This window comes from Mastigoproctus giganteus, chromosome 6, assembly GCF_048544385.1.
Source record: "Mastigoproctus giganteus isolate SK-2022 chromosome 6, ASM4854438v1, whole genome shotgun sequence".
Classification (NCBI taxonomy): Eukaryota; Metazoa; Arthropoda; class Arachnida; order Uropygi; family Thelyphonidae; genus Mastigoproctus; species Mastigoproctus giganteus.
Window position 1 is genome coordinate 234,908,756 of NC_143580.1, and position 25,847 is coordinate 234,934,602.

At 37.1% G+C, this 25,847-nt stretch overlaps 1 protein-coding gene across 3 annotated transcripts in view; it reads left to right on the forward strand.

The window, feature by feature from the left end:
• Positions 1-25,847, forward strand: part of pcx (pecanex) — a 743,348-nt gene that overhangs the window by 467,807 nt on the left and 249,694 nt on the right. For all 3 annotated transcript variants that reach the window (XR_016547122.1, XM_090376780.1, XM_090376781.1), the window contains one exon: positions 7,030-7,138. Coding sequence is in view for 2 of the 3 variants with exons in the window: in XM_090376780.1 (XP_090232906.1) it covers positions 7,030-7,138 (109 nt within the window). In the remaining variant the exon portion in view is untranslated. The remainder of the gene's footprint in view (positions 1-7,029; positions 7,139-25,847) is intronic.

The window sequence follows — 25,847 nt, forward strand, 5'->3', positions numbered from 1 at the left end:
TTACTATAACAATAATTGTATGTGGTGTGTGTGTGTGGGGGGGGGACAATCAAGTATTGTGGATCTGAGTATAGTTATCAATATATATATTTTATAAGATATACACTGAGTGATCACTGAATTATGACCACTCCTATGAAAACTGAATGCAACCCATTGACCATGTGAGTGCAGAGTTAGTCGACCTACGTAATAGGAAGAATTTATCAGACTTTGATAAAGGCCAGATTGTGGGTGCTCAACAAGCTGGTTCCTCGATTTCCCAAACGGCTGAACTGCTGGGGTGTTCAAGAGCCGCTGTAGTTAAAGAGTGTACCAGGACTGGCGTCAAAATGGTCAAACAACGACCCGACAGCGAAACTGCAAAGGTCAGCAAAAGGTTTGGTGTTAGAGGTGAGCACTGGGTCTGACAACTCGTACAAGCGAACAGGCACAACACTGTTGAAGAGTTGACTACCCAATACAACGTGGGCCAACCCAGAACAATATCTGGCATGACCATGCGTCGCATGTGTTTCTCTTCTTATCTAACAGTCTGATTCCCAATATAATTTGTTCCATTCTTCGCTGTGTAGCTCTCAGCTTCTCTTCCATTCTTTTGGTGAGTGCCAAAGTTTCACTTCCATAAGTCATGGTGGGGAGTATACATTAGTTCATTATTTTACGTTTCAGACAAACTGGGATATTGCTTTTCAGTATGTGGCTATATTTCCTGAATGCTATACATCCAAAATTTATTCTTCTCTTGACTTCCAGCCATTTATCATTATTACAGCTAATAACTTGTCCCAGACAAGTATATGACTCCACCTTTTCAATTACTGCTCCTTCAATCATTATTTCTCTTTCTGTGGCATACTTGTTCATCATTACTTTTGTTTTAGCCGTATTCATCTTTAGTCCAAAATCCTTACTAACTGTGCATAACTGATTAAGATTTTCCTCTAATTCTTTGGGATCGTGGCTTATGACCACGTCATCTGAAATTGTAAATGGTTTAGGTACTCTCCGTTCACATTGACTCCTTTCAGTTAGTTACGTGACTTAAACACGTAATTACGGATACACGTAACTACCATCAAGGGGAGGTTTTTGCTTTGTAAAGGTGAGTATGGTGGTCTGAGACAGTATTTAAAATCTATACGGTGGGACCAACTGATGATGTTACCAACAGCAAATTCAAAATTGGAAGCATCCAAAGAATTAATCTTGGAAGCTATTAGGCTTTTCATACCAACAGAGAAATATTGTTCAAGATTTAGGCCTAAATGGATGTCAGATAAACTAATTATACATGTGACAGAGAAGAAAAATGGGAAATATAAAAATTAACATGTTACACAGAAGCCTGTACTAGATATAAGCTCGTCTGTAACCAAGTTACAAAGGAGGTTAGGCAGGCAAAGGCAGATTATGAGAAATCTTTAGCAAAGGATGCAAAGAAAAACAGCAAAGAGTTCTGAGTTCTTTACTTATGTAAACCCTAGAAGGAAGGGGATGAATCAGATTGGTCCACTTGATATTGATGGTTCAACTATTGATGATCCTGCTCATGTAGCTAACAAAATAAATGAATATTTTGCATCTACACATAAGAAGTTATTCAGGGAGGGGAATGCCAGAGGTGTATTCAACTCTGGCAGTAAGCTAGATAATCTTGTAATAACTGAAAGTAAAGTGGAGGAGAAATTGTTGAAGATAAACATAAGAAAGGCACCTGGGGTGCCTTTCTTAGTTATATTAAAGGAGGCAGAAAAGGAAGTAAGCAAACCCTTAGCCATAATTATGAGGGCTTCCCTGGACTCAGGGGAGGTACCCATGGACTGGAGATGTGCAGTTGTGACTCCAATCCACAAAGGAGGATCAAATGGAGACACAGGTAATTACAGACCTGTTAGTTTAACTTGTGTTCCAGGGAAAATAATGGAGTCACTGGTTAAAGAAGCATTGCAGGATCATCTAGACAAGATAGCAGTAATAATTCAGACACAGCGTGGGTTTGTTAGCGGGGAAGTCTTGTCTGACTAATTTGATTAGATACTATGATGTAGTGACAAAGGAACTAGATGCAAAGAATAACTTTGATATCATATGTTTGGATCTTAGAAAGGCCTTTGATACTGTTGCAAATGGAAGACTACTGCATAAATTGGAGCAGTGTGGCATTGGAGGCAAATTGCTGATATGGATAAAGGGATGGTTGAGTGGGAGAAGACAGAGTGGTAATCAATGGACACTGCTTTTCGTGGACTGATGTTATTAGTGGAGTCCCTCAGGGTTCAGTGTTGGGTCCATTGTTGTTTTCTGTATTTATAAATGATATTGATGATGGTATATCAGCTTAATGTCCAAGTTTGCAGATGATACAGAGGTTGTTAATGACATTAATGACAGTGCACTGCTGCAACAGGATCTAGAAAACTTGAGAAGATGGACTGAGAGGTGGCAAATGAAGTTTAACATTGACAAATCCCAGTAATCCCAGAGTAATGTATTTTCTCTGTGGTACCACACTGACAGTGGTAGAGAATGAAAAGAACCTAGGGGTAATTGTGCAGGCAGATATGAAGTTTTCTGAGCAGTGCAGAAGGTCTGCAAGAGTAGCTCATGGTGTCTTGTCAGTGATATACAGGAATTTTTCTAGCAGGGATAAGGAGGTGATTATTCCCTTGTATAAGCATGGGTCAGGCCACGCCTTGAGTACTGTATACAGGTCTGGAGGCCTCATTTTAAGAAGGATGTACAGCTGTTGGAACGAGTACAGAGAAGCGCGACGAGATTAGGGAACAGAACAAAGGGTTGCTCTTAGAAAGAAAGGCTTAAGTTTTGCAAATTACAGTGTCTGGAGACTAGGCACCTGCGAGGTGATCTGATTGAGGTGTTTAAAAGGCTGAATGGGTTTGAGCATGCTCAATGCTGATGGGATTCTTCGTCTTGCTCAGAATAATTGCCTGAGAGGGCATAAATTCAAATTGAGGAAAGACGGTTGTAGGATAGATGTGCAGAAGTTTGCCTTTAGCCAGCAGATGGTTGATTGCTGGAACAAACTTCCATCTGTCGTTGTAGAATTTGATAGCTTAAATAGATTCAAGGCAGAACTTGACAAACATTTGGAGTGAGGGGATGGGTGAAATAAGGGTTGGTTTTTTTTTTTTTTTTTTTTTGGTTGATGCTAATGCTAAAGAGTATTATCCCCTCTGGTTGCCCCTCGAACATGTTGCTATAGAAAACTATCCTCTAATAAATCCACAAAAGTGTTGCTAGCATGCGAGTGACCAACCACAAGTTCCATTCAATATCTGGAAAGTTAAAATCCCCCATTACAAAATATTCTGTTTTAGTGGCCCACTCTATTTCTCTGCACAATTGTTCTTTGTACTCATCAGAGTCATTAGGCTTATAACACACTCCTGCTCTCATTTTCTCTTTCCCAGTGTTTGTCTCACCATACAGACTCCACATTGCACTGTCCACCCAAGTCAACTGGATGCACTTCCTTCGATTTAGATTTTGTTTATTTACTAACAGCATAACCCCTCCTTCCTTTCTACCCTGTCTCTCCTTTCTATACACATTGTACTCCCCAAATTCCAATTCTGCAATGCTTATATCTTTGATATGCCAACAATATCTGCCTTTGATTCCTTGATCAGCACTTCAAGTTCATCAAATTTATTTAGTATACTTCTACCATTGGTGTACATGCACCTGTTCTTATTCTTAGTTACCCTAACACAGATTGTTCCATGATGACTGACAGCAGCCTTCGAAATCACCAGCAACTTGCTCTCTAGGCTGCAGCTCATTGCAATAGAAGCAGTGCAAGAATTGCTTTCGCCTCTGCCTGCGGCTACTGTTAATCGTTTTGTCTGTGAATCCCCCCCCCCCAAGCTAGCAGTTTTTCCGGCACACCTAACACTGCCTTGATAGCATCAGCAAATATTCTTGCACCCTTTCTATTTAAGTGTATCCGATCCCTGTAGAAGTAGTCTCTCCTGTTAGCAAGCACAGAGCACCTGAAAAAAATTCTACCCTACGAGCCTTGCACATTCTCTATAGGGCCAAATTGTGATGGTCAAGGCTCTCATCATATACTCCCTCCTGTCGTGTCTGGTCAGAATTTACAGACACTTTCAAATTCAACCTTAGATTGTAAGATTTTTTCAACATTTTTCTGTACTTTTTAATTAAATCTGCAGATCTCTTACTCTTAAGGTCATTAGTGCTAACGTGCACAACAGTGTCACATTTTGTGGCCTTAAAAGATGATATCTGCTCTACATCATCAACTTTTGCCCCTGGCTGACATACCCTGATCCTGTTCCACCTATCCCTTTTGCAAAATATATTCCTCGTCTCCCTGACAAAAGAATCACCAACAATAACTAGTTCCTGTGGAACCTTTGCATTCTGCCTTGGAGATTGCTGCTCTGTTTCCTGATGCACAGGAGTGAGCTGTGGTGTTGAGTTAGACTGCTGAGAGCTTGATGTGCCCCTCTTATTAATTTCCTCAAGGGCATCTATCCTACACCTCAAACTCTCATAGAACACACCTATCAGAACACTGAATTGGAACCTAATTTCTTCACAGTCTCTGCACCTTGCACACACACACACAAAGACATCCTCCTTGCATAAATTCCATTGCTGTGATGCATTGGAGAATCGCCCCCCCTTTGTTTCTCCCCCAAGCCACAGTACTCTGGCTAATCTGTGAGTGTAGCTTTGCTGATTTAGTCTGGGTCATGATTCTGTTTAAGTACAATTTAATAAGATTAATAAATTTTACTGATTAATTGATAATACTATACTAAACTAAGCTAACAGATTTCTAATACAGTTCTACATGTTTCGCTATCTAGTTTTACATTAAACCTTACTCTGTCTAGTTTGGGACATTTGTATCGTATAACAATGGCCGCAATTTAGGAACGGTAAAATCTTGCGGACACTATAAGTAATAACTTTCAAAATCGCCATCTAAATTCAAAATAAACCAAGGACCTTGACTAGGACTATAAGCTATTTATAGAAAATAATTTAATATAACAATTAAGTCAATAAAATGGCTAAATATAATTAAAAACTTGGTGTTTGCTGGAGACGCAAAATCTTGTCCAACACACTGATTCCTTTATCGATAATAGGTAATAACTTATAAAATCTCTTAAGTTCAAAATACACTAAGTATTGTAACTAGGAATATAAAGGTACTTCTAGAAAATAAATTAATATGCCAGTTTAAGTCAATAAAATGTCAAAAATTTAAGGAAAACTTCTCTATTAGCTGGAGCTGTAAAAACTTTGCCCGCATGGGCTACTCTGGTTGGAATCCCATCTATTACAGTGTGCCGTTTTTTATTTCTCCATGCACAAAAGTGCATGGACAAATAAAAAACATTCTTATATAAAGTATAAGTCCTTAAGTTCTAAAGTATGTTTTTAGGTATGTTCACATACATATTCATGTAAAAACTTGACACCCAGTGGACAGTGTCATGAAGTTTTGTATTTTGTTCTTTTAGAAAGATTTTTAAAGCAATGTTGTTAGCTTTCAACAGACCAGGTATGCTTCATGTGTATTTTAATATAAGGCTCATGAATGTAGTGCCCCTTGTGAAGAGTGTAGCGAGAAGAACAATAAATATTATGCAGTGTGATTAAAGTGAATGGCTATGTTTACAGAATATAAAACTATAGAATTTTATTACGCATTCTATAAAGTTATAATCTTAGTAATTAATTGAGAAGAATACATGAAGAACACAAAAAAAAAAAATTAAATAAATAAAAATAAACCATTATTTTAAACCAAAGTACCCCTGAAATGTATTGAGTGCATTACCTAATTTTTGAATGATTATGCCCAGTTACTTTTGTTCTATAGGAAATATAATTGAAGTACTCCAATCAGTTATCATATAAATCCTTACAATTAGTAATCTAATTTAACTTTGTGCATCTTGAATCCACACCTTTTCAATTGCACTAAAGTTAAATTTTTTATATTAATGTAAAAAAAAAGTTAAATATTAAAATCAAATGATGTATATGTGCAAAGTATGATACGATATGATATGCTTTCAAAATTATTGTGTCCAAACATATATTGGGTATTTTTACTTTTATAGAGATATCAATATTTAATTAAAATAAAGTAGATATTACTTACTCTATTAAAAAAGTGCAGAAAATTTTTCAGCAATATTTACAGTAACAAAGTTTTGGCCCACTGAAATGGTTCATTGTATACCAAAGTGTTGTTATGGGATTTTACTGTAAATTACAAAAATATTGGCTGCATACTGTGATCCAGGGTGTGTGTTGCTATTTGTTTATTTTATGAAATCACAGATTTGTGAAATATGTTACTTTTCAATTTTTATCAAAAATTCAGGAAGAATTAAAGTACAGCATAAAAAAAAAAAAATTGAGCAAATATTGCATTGTGAGCATATTCAGTGAAGTGAAAAAAATTCCTTTAATATATATTATAATTTAATTGGATAATTAATTAATATTAAAATTCAATTTATTAGTATTAAAATTAACTGATATGATTCATTAATTGGTAACAAGATAGTTTGCTATTTACTTTTCACTTCTGTTAATCACAGAAATAGAAAAAAATCAGTTTTTAGGCACATTCAGTTTTTAAGAAATAAAATAAAACATTACTTAATTCGCTAATATTTGAAATAGCTGGAATGTATCAAGCATGCATAGTTATTTGTTATTATATCACCTCTCTTTTTGATATTTGTTTTGTGTTTACATTTGCAGTTTACATTTTAAAGGAAGGATTGACTCTATATTATGAAAAGTTTTGTCTTTTCACAATACAGATTTGTGTGAATTAGGTTATTCCTAATAGTGATATTTATTTAATTTTTTTTTTCTCATTCCAAATTCCATCATTTCTACTAAACATACTGTTTTATTTACTTATAAATAAATTATTTCTGTATATGTTTTTATTAGACTAAACAGTTCTGAATTGTAATCTGATAAATTTTTCTTTCCATCTAGTTTTTTGAGTTCCTTCTGAAAGTACGGTTCATCATCACCTACATCGCCCCGTGGCAGATTACATGGGGTTCTGCCTTTCATGCCTTTGCCCAGCCTTTTAGCGTGCCTCGTATCCTAATTTTATTATTAATATTTCATTTAATTATTTTAGTTTTTAATGAATTTTGTTGGATCTTGTAGAATTGTATTTATTTGTTGTCATTTTGTTTTTAGTTTACAGTAAGACATACAGCGATAATTTATTATTGTCTTATAATTGTATTATAATTAAAGCCCTGATATTTTGGCAGATTTTTTTTTTTCTAAAGTACTTTTTTGAATGTTATTTAGCTTATTTTCCTCCCTAGTATGTTTGAATTAGTATATTACAGTGAAACCTTGAGGCAGTAATAGAAATAGGAAGTATAAGATGGACAACCATACACTGTGCTATAAATAAATTTGTCAGTTTGTCTTGTTTTAAATATGTAAATAAAGGTTAGGCTGCATCTTGAGTACTGTATACAAGTCTGTAGGCCTCATTTTAGGAAGAGTGTAGCTCTGCTGGAGTGGATACAGAGAATGGCAGCGAGATTGTTGAGGGGAATAAAGAGGTGCTCCTACCAAAAAAAAAAGGCTTCAGTTCTATAAATTGCAGTGTCTGGAGACTAATCACCTGTGAGGCAATCTGATTGAAGTGCTTAATAAGGCATTGAATGGAGTGAGCAAGTTCAGTGCTGTTGGGATTCTTTCAGTTACTCAGATTATGCCTAAGAGGGGGGGCATAAATTTAAATTGAGGAAGGGTGGTTACAGGATAGATACAGTCAGTTCTGCTATAACGCGGTACATATGTTCCTAAAAATCTCTTTGTTATGGTATTTTGTGCATTAAAAACAACAGAGCTTATGGGAAAAATAAGGATTGGGCAAAGCACTTGACAAAAAAAAAAAAAAAAAAAAAAAGGCTAGTCTGTTAAGTAAAACACTAAAAAAAGTTAAAATCCAATAAAATTTCTAACACAGGTTTAAACATCTTAAATTTCTAATAAATAAATAAATATTACAGTAAAATAGCACTACCTTGACAAGATATGAAGTTTGCTTGATTAATATTTCTGTTCACCGACATTTTCTTTTTTTCTTTTTTTTGGATTGTAAAATTTAAAATGGTGAAATAAAAAGATAAGCAATCAATAATGAACACGGCATGCACAAATTGCACAAGTGAGATATGGAGTAACAAGTTTACGAAGCTTAAAAAATTAGGAATGAAGAGAAGATTCTCAAAATTTGTTTTTTATATAATTAGAGATTTCATGGAAGGGGAAACAATTCACCATAACAACGTAAAAACCATCAGAATTCCAGCTATCGGTATCATCGCAAATGCAATAAGATCGCATTTACTACCCGTTTATAATAGATTGTACTAACAGAAAAGTCCAGTAAACTGGTAACTGCAAATTGTTTTTATTGTTTTATTTTAATCACCTCCAGAAATGTGCTCCTCTGCTCATGTTATCAGGCCTCATGAAATTTCTGTTAGAACAGAAAAATGTGTTCTGAAAACATGAGTCGGCCTACAGTATCACCTATATCTTGTGAATACAGCGAATTACAACAGTGTGTTTCCGACGAATACAACTACAGTAAATGGAAAATATAGCTCTCACACAGAGTTTAATATTTTTTAACCTTGGTAAACTAGTATGTATTGCTGCGCAGGTCGATACATTCAGCTTGGTGCTGGGTTTTGCATTCACCTAGTGTAATTCACAGACAAAATCGCACATGAACTAATGCGAAAATCATATTATACTCGCATTGTTCCCTAATATATCAATCTTGTTGGAATAAATTTGCATCGTGACAATGTGCATTATAGCAGAATTGACTGTGTGTTACCCTTCAGCTAGCGGGCAGTTGATTGTTTGGAACAGACTGCCATCTGTTGTGTTGGAAGTGGGTGGTGTGAGTAAATTCAACGAAGAACTAAACAAATTTTTGGAGTTAATGAATGAGTGAACAGTGTATGAGGGTTTTTTTTGGTTGATGCTTTATAAGCTTGCCTTCTTGCATCATTTGCCACTATGAATACTTATATATATACAGTAAACCCCTGCTATTCGCGGTCGCTGATTTAATATAAAATGAAACCTAAAAAAATGTGAATTTTAAAGCGCCGTGAACATTTTCTGCCATAAAAAAACATGGGCGTGGCTAAAATTATCTTTCCCGGTCAAAACAGCACTCAGTAGGTGGGGGGAGAGGGGTGACAAAATCCCAGCGTGTATGTTTCTCGTTACTCCTTGTTCAGTATGTGTTATGCGCTTGTCATGGAAGGTTTAGTCGTTTGCTTTTAATTTATATGCTTATAAATTGAAGAAATTTATAAATTGATATTCTTACAAAAGTTGATAAATCCACTGTTTTGCAGTGTAAAACAGACTTTCGAGTGAGTTAACGGAAGAAAATGACTTTATTGTGGACAAGTTCTTTCTAACCCGTAAAAAATATGGCTACAGATAACAAGGGAAATTTGAAAAGATCAAAGAAGGTGGTGACATTAGCGAATAAAATTGAGTTATTAGACAAAATTTCTAATGGTGAAAGTGTCTCCTCAGTGGCAAAACATTATAAAATCCATGAGTCAACGGTACGATCAATCAAAAAATCGGAAGAAAAAATCCGCCGTAGTGTCCGTGAAAACATGCTAATTGCTTCAAACATTTGCTCGGTAACTCGTGATGTTAAATTAGAAAAACGGAAAAGGCTTTGAATCTGTGGATAGAAGATCGAACTCAAAATAAAATTCCGTTAAGTTCACTCATCATTCGTGAAAAGGCAAAACTCCTTTATCAACACTTTAGCGAAACTGGTGGGATAAGTTTTTTAGCTATAGCAAAGGCGCTGGATTGAAATTTCTAATAAATATTACATTTAATATTAAATTGTTTCTTATTTTCATTTCGATGCCATATGCTTGCATATGTACATAGTCATATTATGAAGATACATATAATACATACATAGACAAAATTTTAGAGTAGTTTTTCTTATATATATTTCATACTTTGGAATGTAACCCCCGCTATTCGCGGGGGTTTACTGTACAGTAATACCCCGACTTACGCTACCCCGACTTATGCGAACTTGGAGTTACGCGGTTCTTGATTTTTTCGTTTGGCAACACTGACGCCCACTATCTTCAAGGTCGTTTTTCATATGTTATCGATATACGGTGCGACGGCAGAGAGTGAGAGCGAAAGATGAACAAAATTCAACTTTGGTACGCATGAGCTGCACACATATACAAGAATTTCTATTCCAACTGTCATATTTATATGTGTGCATTCGAACTCGTGCTCAACGTTTGTCGGAAATTACATCGTTTTCACGAGAGAAATGGATCGCATCGGTCGAGCCGTATACAGTCAGTCCTCGTATAACACGTGTTTACACTACACGAATTCGATCATACACAATTTATAAATAGGGGAACGATATCTTATATAACACGAACTGAATTGGCTTATGCACGATTCGCCTTTGTGTTTACAAGAAATGGCAGTCGAACGCAGAATCACCCCAACCGAACGCAACACGATAGGAATGAAGAGAAGATTCTGAAAATGTATTTGTTTTAGGGGAAACATTTCACCATAATAACGTAAAAACCAACACAATTCCAGTATCGGTATGCAATTAGATCGAGTTTACTACCAGTTTATAACAGATTCCACTAGCAGAAACGCAACTGGATTTTTATTGTTTTATGGTAGTAACCCCTAGAAATGTGAGGTGTTAATAGTGTATCTCTGCCTTTATGGTGTTGTTTATTCAGTTGCTACATGCGTGCAGCTTTGTTTATGCGTATCAAGCGTGCCTCCTCGTTTTGTAATTGTGCTTTATTCCCTAAAAATGAGTAAAATACTTAAAAGGTGTGAAAAGGAAGCATACCGGTGAAGACACTGCAGATTCAGAGAGAAAAAGAAAAGCAATTATCGATAAACAGAGGGGGACTGGGTCAAATTGTTACCCGGGAAAATTTATAGTGGCCTCATACTATGGATTATGGCCAAAATCACACAGGCCCACCAGGGTTTCCCCAGTAAGGCTTATGGCCAGTCCGCCTCTGTCGATAGAGAAAAAATATGAAATTGTGAAACGCTTTGAGCGAAATGAAAGACCATGTGATATTGCACATGCTACAGGCCTAAATGAGGCAACGGCGAAAAGCACATGACAATTGCAAACTTGACAGAAGGTCTCAGCTCAATTGAAAAGGGCTTAAAAATTTTAGAAAACATAGACTACAACGAAGAATGCTTTATAGCTACAAAGCAAGGAATAAAAAAATTATTAGCTTGCTACGAAGAAATTCTGCGTGAAAAAAAGAAGTCTGTATCGTCAGACGAATTTGTTAGATTTTATGAAGCCATCGACATCGAAATAACTTTTTTTTACGTAAGTCATTTTTTTTTTAATACATATTTTGTATTAATATGTATAAAGAACTTCAATTTTATTAATATTTTTCTTCTAAACTAGTGTTTTTGTTAGTCCTTGGTCCCAATTAAACAAAATTTATATGTATTTATATGCAAAGTTGTACCCCGACTTACGCGAGTTCGACTTAAGCGATTTTCGTCGGACCCACCTATCGCGTAACTTCGGGGTATTACTGTATATATATATATATTTTTTTTTTTTTTTTTTTCATTTTCTACAACAAAGTTTAGTCTTTTTAACGCTACTTTGCAAGTTATTGATTTCTTCCCATTTGCTGATCTAATAGCTTCATTTGTTTAATTGCCAACTTCCCCATCACACTGGTTAGGTTTACTTTCACCTATTTACACCTTCTTCTCTCCCCTCCATACTCGGAATCCCAAGTTTACTCGGAATACTTTAATGGTTATAAATTTGCTGGGAACTGTCGACTAACTTCTTTGGTCTCCGATATAGCCTTGATTCATTCGCTTCCCTCAGCTCATTTCACCATCTCCTGCCAAGCTCGACAGTAATTTGTCATATTCTGACTTTATTCCTTCATCTTCATATTACATTTTCTTTGTTAAAATTCAAGTAGGGCCCTATTTTTCCATTGTAACTACACCTGACAGGTCAGTACCCCCTACTCATACACTTATCAAATCTATTTATCTATATTTCATTATGGTTGCTGGGTATTTCTGCTATTACTAGCAGGGTTTCGGATCCATAATTCAGCACAATATAGTATTATTTTTTTGTTCTTTTTTAGCCCTTTGTGTTTTTTCACTACAACTTATTTTTATTATTAATTATGACTAAAAAATGAATAGCAAATGCTTATAAAGATATATATATATATATATATATTTCTGAGATATATATATATATATATATCTCAGAAATATATATATATATATATATATATATATATATATAACCATACAAATAAATTAGAATGAGAGATAAAAATAAAATAATGCCAGCAGTATGGCAGGCAAGACAAGAGCGAAAATAGTCAAAATTAAACTTAAGAATCAAACCAAACAGGGAGGGAAGAAAGGAGTAACAAGAGTAAAAATATTGCAGCAGAAAATCTCTAAGATAATTTAGAACATCTAATTATAAGAATAATAAATAATAATTCATTAAATTTGAGAGCCAATTAAAATAGAAATTTAAAGGCACCCCCTCCGACGGGCACCAGGTCCAAATTTATGTGAAATATCACCAACAGAGATCTAGACCACTACAGTAAAATAAAACAAAAATAAACCAAAAATAGACTGACCGATCCTCCCCATCTTGACAGAGGACCACAAGGCCAATAATAGTCAGGGAATCGCTGCATTTCGATCACTAGACAAATCGTCGCAAAGGCGAATCGATTGAAAGATCAGTTTGCCACCCGATCCCCAGATCGAACCACCAATGCTGAGGACTTGAATAGTGGTGGTCCTGATGCAGCAAAAATTAAAAATAGAACAGATACAAGCACTCCAGTGCAAAGCCACACTACTGACAAAAGTAATCTTAACCAGTTTATATAAACAAAAAATGAACTATAGACGGCAGCACAGGTGCAGCTTTAGCAATTTTCCCACTACTGTCATGTGATATACTTATGCATATATTTGAATAACATTTAAAATAGTGGGAAACTGAATCTTTCAGAATAAAAATAAAATAAAAAGGTACAGCAAACATCAGAGGCAGCAAAAAGAATATTCTTCTACATGATTTTATTTTTAACCTCTATTTTAAACGTTATTCAAATATATGTATATCACATGACAGTAGTGGGCGCCTGTGCTGCCATCCATAGTTCATTTTTTGTCTATATAAACTGGTTAAGATTACTTTTGTCAGTAGTGTGGCTTTGCACTGGAGTGCTTGTATCTGTTCTGTTTTTAATTTTCGCTGCATCAGGACCATCACTATTCAAGTCCTCAGCATTGGCGGTTCGATCTGGGGATCGGGTGGCGAACTGATCTTTTGATCGATTCGCCTTTGCAGCAATTCCCTGACCATTATTGGCCTTGTGGTCCTCTGTTGAGATTGGGGTTATGGTCAGTAATTTTTGGTTTATTTTTGTTTTATTTTACTGTAGTGGTCTAGATCTCTGTTGGTGATATTTCACATAAATTTGGACCTTGTGCCCGTCAGAGGGGGTGCTGTTAAATTTCTATTTTAATTCGCTTTCAAAATTTAATGAATTATTGTTTATTATTCTTATAATTAGATGTTCTAAATTATCTTAGATTTTCTGCTGCAATATTTTTACTCTTGTTACTCCTTTCTTCCCTCCCTGTTTGGTTTGATTCTTAAGTTTAATTTTGACTATTTCTGCACTTGTCTTGCCTGCCATACAGCTGGCATTATTTTATTTTTAACTCACTTTTTTATTTTTTTTTTTATTATGAAAGATTCAGTTTCCAACTATTTTAAACGTTAAATATATGTATAAGTATATATCATCATGAACTTGGTCTGGCTTAGGTCTTTTAAGACCTGTGCCATTGTAGCTCTTGGGGGTGGTCTTGATCTCGCCATCATTGTCTTGGTCGACCAGCATCTCTCTTGCCTGTAGGTTTGCAGTTGAAGGCTAATTTTGGGATTCGGTCTGGGCTCATTCTTTCTATGTGGCTGATCCATTTTTCCTCATACCGTTTTATGTCATTTACTATGTTATCTACTTTTAATTTCTTTGGTGGTCTAGTCTTGTAAAGCCTAATAATGGTCTTAAAAATCTCCTTTGTGCTGCTTCTAGTTTGTGTGCATCATTCTTATTTATGGCCCAAGTCTCACAGCTGTAGAAGAGTGGCATTTAATCGTTCCATTCATTTTATTATATTTTTGTAGTTTAGTGTGGGTGTCTTTCCCTTCATTTGATATTAAATTTCCCAAATAGGTGAAGTCAGATATTTGTTCTATTATTTTATCATCAATAACAATTTTGACTCTTTGTATGTTTTTTCCACATAATTCCATTGATTTCGTTTTTGAGGTGGAGATTTTCATATCGTACTTTTTACCTATTTTATTAAGTTCATTTGCTGCTGTCTGTAGTTCATCTTTGGATATTGCAATTATAACTTGATCATCAGCATATAATATAGTTTGGATTTTATTCCTGTTGTTCAACTGTATTCCATTGTTAATTGTTTGTTTCCATTCTTTAAGAATTTTATTGATGTAGATACAGTCTGTCCTCGTATAATACGATAGTTGTGTTCCTAGAAACCCTCGTGCAATGCAAAACCGTGCAATATAAACAACAGGCCCTATGGGAAAAGTGGGGTTAGGTGCCGACCACCCAAGATTGAACACACATTTGGAACCAAAACATTACCAAACAATAAATAATCTGGTAATTTTAATCGTTATAAAATAATTACGTATTTTATAACGATTAAAATACGTAATAAAAAATAATATAATATTTTTTATTATAATATAATAAAAATTTATTAATAAAATAGTAAAAAAATTATTATATTAAATAAAATAGTCGTAATAAAATACATTCGTATTTTATTACGACTATTACGTAATAAAATATTGCTAATGCCTTTGCTTCTATAGTAAGCAAACTTTTTTTTTTGTTTGATTTTCTATCTAAACAGATGACAGCCGTTCCATCTCTTCCAATTCTTTGTGTCTTAATCTAATTACACTTTGTGTTCCTGCTATGAAAGTTGTTTTTATTTTCTCTGCATTCTTTCTAATTCTCGGCGTTGCCTCATTTTGGTCTGTAGCACGTGCAGTATCACATGGTCTTTCATTTCGCTCAAAGCGGTTCACAATTTCATATTTTTTCTCTATCGACAGAGGCGGACTGGCCATAAGCCTTACCTGGGAAATCCCGGTGGGCTGGAGGCTGGTGTGATTTTGGCTATAAACCATAGTATGAGGCCACTATAAATTTTCCCGGGTAAGAATTTTTGATCCAGTCCGCCTCTGTTTATCGATATTGCTTTTTTTTTTTTTTTTTTTTTTTCTCTCTCTGAATCTGCAGTGTCTTTGCCAGGATGCTTCCTTTTCACACCTTTTAAGTATTTCACTCATTTTTAGGGAATAAAGCACAATTACAAAATGAGGAGCCACGCTTGATACACATAAACAAAGCTGCGCGCGTGTAGCAACTGAATAAACAACACCGTGAAGGCAGAGTACACTATTAACACCTCACATTTTACTAAAGCACATTTCTGGGGGTTACTACCATAAAACAATTTCTAGTTGCCTTTCCGTTAATGGAATCTGTTATAAACTGGTAGTAAACTCCATCTAATTGCATTTGCAATTATATCGATAGCTGGAACTGTGTTGGTTTTTACGTTATTATGGTGAAATGTGTTTCCCCTTTACTGATATAAACACATAAATACATTTTCAGAATCTTCTCTTCATTCCTATCGTGTTGCGTTCGGTTGGGGTGATTCTGCGTCCGACTGCCATTTCTTGTAAGCACAAAGGCGAATTGTGCATAAGCGAATTCGGTTCGTGTTATATAAGATAACGTTCCCCTATTTATAAATCGTGTATGATCGAATTCGTGTAATGTAAACACGTGTTATACGAGGACCGACTGTATTAAATAAATTTGGTGATAGTCCACACCCTTGTTTCACTCCTTTATTGGTGTTAATTGGGTCTAATAGTTGGCCATTAGAATAAAAATAAAAATTTAATTAAAATAAAAATAAATATACAGTGGTACCTCGACACACGAGTTTAATTCGTTCCGTAACCTTGCTCGTATCTCAAAGCAATTTTGCCCATTGAAATTATTTGAAATGCCATTAATCCGTTCCACCTCCCAAAAAACCACCTCAGTTGTTTTTGTTAAGTGTTTTTGAATAAGAAAAATGTACTGTATTTACAAGAAGAAACATTTATTTATAAATAACAAATACATATTCTATAGAAACATAATAAAAGAAAAGGTGAAGTGCTTACGGAAGCGTATAATTTTCGTCATTGGTCTTCGCTTTTTTTGTCACGCTTTGCTCATTTTCACCTGCAGATCGTTTAAAAAAACTGTCCAAGGAGGTTTGTTTCTTCCTCCCTTTCAGGATATTGCGGAAATGTGTTAGGAAAGTTTCGTTGAACAACTCCGATGCACAACCAGTTGCAACTTTTCGGGGTGATTTTTATCCACGAACTCTACAACTTTCTCCCACATTCCCAAGATCTCCTTTATATTTCTTGTAGAGATAACCTTCTCCATCTCTGGCTCCTCTTCAAAACTAATTTTTCGTTGAACCACCATATGCTGCTGCGAATGTAGATCGTGTAACTCCTCGGTTGTCAACTCCTGAGTCTGTTCCTCGACAAGTTCGTTCACATCTCTCTCATCCACCTCCAGACCCATGGATTTTCCCAGAGAAACAATCTCCTCTACCACTGACACTTCGTGTTCCAATCCTTCAAAAGCCCTTTCAGCTACAGCCTCAGGCCACAGCTTCTTCCATGCAGATATTAAGGTCCTCGTTGTAACACCTAGCCAGGCCTGATCAATAATTCTTAGGCATATCACGATGTTAAAGTGGTCCTTCCAGAACTCTCAAAGGGTAAGGTTTGTGTTCTCCGTCACTTCAAAGCAGCGCCGAAAAATGTGCTTGGTGTACTTCTTAAAATTAGAAATCACCTGCTGATCCATGGGCTGCAGGATAGGAGTGGTGTTGGGTGGTAGGTAGAGAACCTTTATAAACTTGAACTCTTCGAGTAAATCATCTTCGAGATTTGTTGGGTGAGCAGGGGCATTGTCGAGGACGAGAAGGACTTGCATGGGTAGGTTGTTTTCCTGTAGATATTTTTTAACAGAAGGGCCAAACACCAGGTTTATCCACTCCACAAAGAATTTCCTGGTGACCCACGCCTTCGGATTTGCCCTCCACATAACTTGTAATTTTTCTTTTAAAATCTTATGTGACTTAAAGGCTCTGGGATTTTCCGAATGGTATACTAGCAGAGGCTTGATTTTGCAGTCGCCACTCGCATTGGCGCAAAGTGCTAGAGTTAATCTATCCTTCATGGGTTTGTGACCGTCTTCTCCTCTGCCGTTATGTAAGTCCTATTCGGCATCCTTTTCCAGAAAAGCCCTGTCTCGTCACAGTTGAAGACTTGCTGAGGGATGTATCCTTTGCCTTCTATCAGTTCGGAAAACGTTTTGATGTAAACCTCAGCTGCCTTCACATCCGAACTTGCTGCCTCACCATGCCTGACAACGGAGTGAATGCCGGTCCTTTTCCTAAAGTTGTCAAACCAGCCCTGACTGGCTTTAAACGAGTCTTCCGATTCCTCGTTTGTGGAAGTGTGTGGGATCTGCTTCAGCAAATCACCGTAAATCGCTCGTGCCTTCTCACATATGATACTTTGTTAAGAATCCTCCTTGAAGCTGCTTCTCTGTCACCCACACCATCAGTAGTTTCTCCATTTTCTCGTGGAGAGAGGTCCGGAGCTTAGAAATTATTGTAACGCCCTTGGCTGGCGTTATACCCTTTATCAACTTCTTCTGTTTAAGCACAGTACATATCATTGATGTGCTACGCCCGTACATCCTCGCCAAGTCAATTACTCGCACACCTTGCTCATGTTTTTCTATGATTTCACGCTTTAATTCAATAGACATCATCTTCGGACCCATGGTTATAAAAATAAATTTGATGTTTTGTAAATGTACAAAAAGCAAAAAACGCAAACCCAACTTATCAAAAATGCTACGAAAACGAGGGAAACAAGCACACAGACTGAGGTCTAGTCTGAGGTGGGAGAAACTGTTAGATGCTGCACACGACCCCAACATGCGCCCCGCATGTTGGGGTCGTGTGCAGCGGTGTAGTGTGCGATTCCTCGTATCTCAAATCTTGCTCTCATCTCAAAGCAAAATATCGCTCGCTCAGCGGCTCGTATCTCAAAACACTTGTATATTAGGGCACTCGTATATCGAGGTACCACTGTATATATATTTTTTTTTTTTTTTTAATTTTTTTTTTTTTTGTCATGAAAACCCCAAGCACAAAAGATATTGGAACCTATATTACTGTGCATGGGTTGAAGGTTCAGAAGATGAAAGAACTCACTTGATAACATTAGATTTGAATTTCTGTAGATTGCAATTTCCAGGTTGCTTTCTTGAAGTTAAATATTAAAAGGATGCTGAATGGTTGCAGCACATGTTCAGAGTGGTTTTGAAGAGAGAGAGAGAGAGAGAGAGAGCAGGAATTATAGAGCCCAATTCAGAAGAATAGTGCCCCATTGAAGTATCTATAGAAAAGTCATGCACCAGAAATAGAACATCTTTGAGAAAGAGAGTGGAAAGACTTTGTTAGCTATGAGTCATTGATTAATCTAAATGCCCTGTTTTCAATGGAATGTAGAAGCCTGAGAGAGAGAGAGAGAGGTTTAGGGGCATTGTCCCAGATGTGGGGGCCCCGAGTGCCAAGCGATAGTGACAAGCGATTTTCTTCCAGTGATTATAGAGTGATCTCCAAAGTGATATAGTTTCTTTATTTTCCAGTGCGGCTGTTATTTCATTTACTTGAAGTGGTTCTGTGCTTTAAAAGTCAAAAGTAAGAACCCAGAAAGGCAATCCACCTTTCTTTTCTTATTCTTTATATATATCACTAACCAAATCCACTAACTTAAACAACCGCTTGGTCACTGGTGGCACCGCTCCTGCCTCCACGTGGCGGGGCCGGTAACCTGGGGGAAAAACCAACCCTCGGGGCGAAAAGGAGCAAAGATGGAAATAAGTGAATTTCCACGTTTAGAGCCGAAGTGCTCTCAACATGAACACGACAATGACACCGACAATGACTTCTCTCTTTCAAAGAGACAAAAAAAGGACACTAGGAAACAGCAATCTCCAGCTTTCCTCATAATACACTCTTTGTCATCCCAACCTGTGAGCAAACTCTCACCTTTCATCATCCAGAGATGCCTAGAAAATGCTGCAGGTCCACCAAAAATGGTTAAACGTCTCCAATCAGGAGATCTACTAGTAGAGACATCGTACTCAAGACATTCTGAATTACTACTGCAACTTACTTCTTTAAGCGGAATACCAATTAGGTTACCCCACACAACACACTAAATTCTTCCAAAGGAGTGATCTCCGAATGGGTTCTATTATATGTTTCTGAGGAAGAAATTGTCCAGGAGTTAAAAGATCAAAATGTGTCTTATGCAAAACGTATCATGATCAGAAAAGACGGCAACTTAACTCCCACGCGAAACATACTTGACTTTCAGTACTCCAAATCTACCGGGTTCTGTCAAAGCAGGTTACTTGAATTGCCGCATTAGGCCATTTATCCCAAATCTGCTCAGATGCTTTAAATGTCAAAAGTTCGGCCATTCTCAGACAGCATGCCGTGGAGATGCTATATGTCCAAACTGCAGCTGCAAGAATCACACGCAAGCAGAATGCAAAGCTCCAACACCACAGTGTCCTAATTGTAGTGGCAAACATCCAGCCTACTCCAAAGAATGTGAACTATGGAAGATAGGAAAAAAAATACAAAAATATAAAATTGAAAATAAAGTCTCTTACCAAGAAGCAAAAAAACAGATCAACTTAAGTATGCCAAAACGCACTTATGCTTCTATGACTCTCAGACAAGAATCAGTGGCATGTCAGACGGAAGTATCCATCTCTCCAAAAATATCAATATCAGACTGGGCACGATCAGTACTCTTGATCCAGCATCCATCTAAACCAAATTCAATAGACCAAAGCAATAACACGCCACTCACAATTCCAACCCAGAGACTTCCGCATCATCAGGCAGCAGAAAATTTGCAAAGATCTTATTCTGCTGAGACGAAAGTATCAGGTCTAACAAGCATGGATACAGATGATTCTATCGGTCAAGAAGAACTGCTTGAAATACACGCAGAAGATTATATGGACGATAGCAATGAATCGGGACGTCCCACCTTTCCCCGAAAAGAAAAACCAAAACCGGACCGTCATAAACAATCAACTTATAAAAAGCAGTCAGATACATCTTCCACGAACAAAACCAAATAATGGAACACATCATTCAATGGAATTGTAGAGGCTTTCGCAGCAACATTGATGATACCAATGAACTAATTCAGTTCTTCAATCCTGTAGCTATGTGCCTACAGGAAACCAACTTGACACCCCAAGTTTCCACTACAGTCAAAAATTATACCATCTACAGACAAGATAGATCTGACACTAATAGTGCTCATGGAGGAGTAGCCATCCTGTTGGACTCAAGAGTTCCTTCCAGATGCATTCCATTGCAAACCTCTTTAGAAGCTGTTGCCGCATGCATAGTAATTGGAATTACCGTTACATTGGTCTCAATTTATCTTCCACCTAATCGTCCATATTCTATTCAGGAAATCGAAGGTCTTGTGTTGCAACTACCAGTTTCCTTCTGTCTACTAGGTGACTTTAATGCTCACCACCCATTATGGGGTTCATCCAGCTTAGACAGGCGTGGAAAACTTGTTGAAACGTTAATAGATAGACAGGATCTAACGTTGTTAAATACTGGCTCTCCTACCTATGTTCATTTTCCTACCGGATCAACCTCTGCAATAGACCTTTCCATTTGCTCTCCAGTGCTCTATCCAAGTATCCAGTGGGCAACTCAACGACCCTCACAACAGCGATCATTTCCCAATAATATGCAAAGTTCAAACTTCCTATTCATTACCAACAGACAATCCACTAAAATGGAAATTTCCAAAGGCTGACTGGATAAAATATAGCTTGCTTGTCTCGTTCGACAACCAAATCATACAGTGCTCTTCTATCAACCATGTTACTGAACATATTACAAACCAAATTCTAACAGCTGCAACCGCTGCAATTCCACAATACCAAGTCAGGAAAATGCGAAAATTAAATTATTGGTGGAACGAAGAGTGCAACAATGCAAAAAAAGAGAAAAACAAAGCTTGGAATCAATTCCACAAACATCCAACCACTTCCAATCTTATTAATTATAAGCAACTTAGAGCAAGAGCCCGTTATATCAGACGGAAAGCAAAAAAAGAATCTTGGATTAAATTCGCTTCTTCAGTTAATAAAAATACAGACATCAGACTGATCTGGAATAAGATAAAATTGTTAAATGGCAAAATTCCTCCAATATCTACTCCACTGATTAACTGGAATGGACAGGAACTCTCTACTCCTGCAGAAATCGCAAATGCACTAGGATCTGTATTTTCCCAGTTGTCCTCCTCAACTTCTTATGACCAGTAGTTTCAAAAAATTAAAGGTGTAACTGAAAAATCCAAACTGAATTTCACTGACAGATGTGCACTAAAATATAATCAACCATTTACCATGGTTGAACTTCAGCATGCTCTTACCAACACAAGGAATAGCGCTGCTGGCCCTGATGGGATATTTTATATAATGCTTAAAAATTTAAATACAAAGTCACAGTCATCACTGCTGTTCTTCCTGAATCGAATATTCACTGAACATACATACCCAAGCTCCTGGCGTCATTCCTACATTCTGGCAATCCCAAAACCTGGTAAAGACTATTCTGTTCCTCAAAACTACAGACCAATTTCACTTACCAGCTGTCTGAGCAAAACCCTCGAAAAAATGATTCACAGCCGCCTGACTTGGTATCTTGAGTCCCAAAAGTTAATCAATAACAATCAATTTGGATTCAGAAAAAAATCGATCATCATTGGACCTTATGATTAAAGCCGAAGCAAATATCAGAAATGCATTCATCAAAAAGGAGCATCTCGTTATGGTCTGTCTGGATATTGAGAAAGCTTTTGACACCACGTGGCGTTTTGGCATTTTAAAGGATCTACATTTCTCTTGGCCTGAGAGGAAATTTGCCATATTTCATCCAAAATTTTTTAGAACAAAGATCCTTTCAAGTTCGTTACCGGGGAACTCTCTCTAAAAAGTTTGTTCAGGAAGAAGGAATCCCTCAAGGGTCCGTTCTCAGCGCCACTCTATTCGCAATTAGAATTAATCGCTTAACTGAAATTATTCCGAAAACAGTGGACTCATATCTTTATGCCGATGATCTAACAATCTCCTGCCACTCCCAAAACATGAACTACATTGAGAGACAATTGCAGATATCAATAAATCAGATCCAGATTTGGATGACACAAAACGGTTACAGACTATCCAGCCAGAAATCTACTGCCATTCATTTCTGCACCATGCGTAAAATGCATCCTGATCCTGAACTCCAATTAGATAACCATCTTATTCCAATTGCGAATAGTATTCGTCTGCTTGGCTTAATTTTTGACAGTAAGTTAAACTATCATAAACACATTGAACATCTCCGGACAGCTTGCCAAAAGAAAATGAACATACTGAGAGCCTTATCAGCAACAACCTGGGGAGCAGATCGTTACACCTTGCTTCACTTATATAGATCCATAATTAGATCTCATCTGGACTATGGCTCACCTGTCTTCGATTCTGCTAGGGAAAGTACCTTATCTCGTCTAAACTCTATTCAACATTCAGCTCTAAGAATAGCTTTAGGTGCGTTCAGAACATCACCAGTGCAAAGGCTTTATGTGGAAACCTACGAAGCTCCTCTAAACATCAGAAGAAAGATGTTATTACTGAACTACGCAACCGAGGTCCAAAGCCAGTCGACCCATCCCAATTAGTCAATATTTAATGATCTGCCACTCAAGACCTTTTATAGAAACAAACCACAAGCAATTAGGCCTGCAGGTATTAGGTTAATGGAACTAGCAGAAAACTGGAATATACAACTCAGAGTCCACCAAGAACCTATAGATTACGTTCCTCCATGGTCTGTCATCATGCCGTGTTGTGATAATTATTTCCACCAATGGGGGAAACACTCTTTAAAGAGTACTAACATCCAGCAACTCCACATTGCACATTTACAATGTTATCCCGACTTCGCGAAAATATATCATGACGGTTCAAAGTCCAAGAATGGATCAGGTGCAGCAGTGGTATTCCATGACACTATCACTTCTGTGTCACTTCCAACAGAATGCAGTAGTTACACCACTGAATTATATGCCATAAAGCTTGCTCTGGAAATCATTTTCCATCTCTCAATCGAAAAGAGCATAATCTACACAGACTCGCAAAGTGCCCTATTAGCAATGCAAAAGATTTCCCCATCTAGTCATCCGTTACTACAGCAAATCAGATCAGAGTTGATTCGTCTCCGAGATCATTGGCAAAGCATTGTCTTCTGCTGGATCCCAGGCCATACTGGAATACCAGGAAACGAAATTGCAGATGATGCTGCCAAGCATCCATCCAGCACATCCGCAATGAATTTTCTGGTCCCGCTCAATGACTACAAAATCCATATACGAAATATATGTAAGGAACGATGGACACTACAGTGACAAACGCAGATGCATAACAAACTCCTTGAAATTAAACCTATACCCCAATTATGGGCCTCCAATTTTCGCACAAACAGACAAGAAGAGGTTGTCCTGGCCAGAGCCCGAATACGCCACACCCATTTGACCCATCTATTTCTGTTATCAGGTAATGACCCTCCACAGTGTTCACATTGCCACAGGCCACTCACAATAAAACACATACTCCTGGAATGCACCTTGCATAACAACACCCGTCTAATTTCATTCACTTCTCTGTCAAACTTACAAGAATTGTCACTTCGTCATATGATAGGCAAAAATTCAAACCTTACAGAATTTTTTTCCTTTCTGAAACGAATAGGTTTATATAACCGTTTCTAGCTGCTTCCATAGAAGCCAATAAAATTAGTACCAACTACTATGATAGGTGCAATATGGCCTAAGTAGCCTTTGCACCAGAAAAATCCAAGTACAACAACAACCACCCAGATGTGGGAACAATATGGAAGAACGGATTTGAGGTTTGTCCAGAATAAGAATAGAAATCTAATTGTCATCAACGATACGAATAGGAGCAGAAAAATCCTTTTTGCAAGATATGACAGGACTGAGTTTTTATGGATTGAAGTCAACTTAGTTATCTTTGCCCAAACTGGAGAATTACCTGGAGATCAGAATTTAAGTTATTGGTAGTAGTGCAGGTTTGAGAAGTTAAATCTGTTTGTGCAGGCAAGGTTCATCAAACTGGAAATAACACTGTTGTTTTGTATATTTATCAGTGATATTGATGAAGGTGTATCAGGCTTAGTGTCGAAATTTGCAGATGATACAAAGGTTGGCAGTGTGCTACTGCAACAGGATCTAGAAAATTTGGGCAGATGGCCTGAGAAGTGGCAACTGACATTTAACATTGACAAATGCAAAGTACTGCATATGGGTAGAAGTTACCCCAGAGAAATGTACCAACTGTGTGGTTACTATACTTAGGGTGGTTGAAATTGAAAAAGACCTGGGAGTAATTGTACAGTCAGATATGAAGTTTTCTGAGCAATGCAGACAGGCTGCCAAAACAGGTCATGGGGTTCTGTGAATGATATACAAGAATTTTGCTAGAAGGGAAAAGGAGGTGATTATCCCTTTGTATAAAGGGATAATCACCTCCACGTGTTGAGTACTGCATACAGTTCTGGAGTCCACATTTTAGGAAGTAGATTTGTTTGAGCGTGTACAGAGAAGGGCAACAAGATTGGTTAGGGGAAGGAAGAGGTCCTCTTACCAAGACAGTCTTATGGTCTGTAAATTACAGCAGCTGGAGACTAGGCACCTGCGAGGTGCAGATATCTGATTGTGGTGTATAAGGCCTTGAATGTGTTGAGCATGCTGAATTCTGATGGGATTCTTCCGCTTGCTCAGATTACAAACCTAAGGGGACATAAATTCAGATTGAGGAAAGACAGTTGTAGAAAAGATGTGCAGAAATTTGCCTATAGCCAGCGGGTGGTTAATTGCAGGAACAAACTTCCATCTATCTTTGTGCAAGTTTATAGCCTAAACACTTCCTAGTTCATTTCACAAATATACGTGGTCTCAATTCTAATCTCAACGATGTCCATTTCCACTTGCAGTCTGCCAAACCCCATGTACTTTTCCTGACAGAATCTCAGTTATCAGTTGATTCAACTACTCCTCATCTCAGTTGCCCAAATTATTCGCTGTATGATTCCTTTCACCTCAAAGGTGGTACTTGTGCATATGTCCGTTCCGATATTCCCTGTCAGAGACTTCATAATTTGGAATCTGCTCTTTTCGATCTTCTCTTGCTTAAAATCTCTGTACCTCGTTCTGTCAAATTCATCTGTTGTCTCTACTGTTCTCCCAACTCCACTAATCACTTGCAGCTCTTTGACTTCCTCTCTTTGCAACTTGACTTTCTCCAGTCCAACTTTCCTAATAGTGAGGTAATTTTCCTTGGTAATTT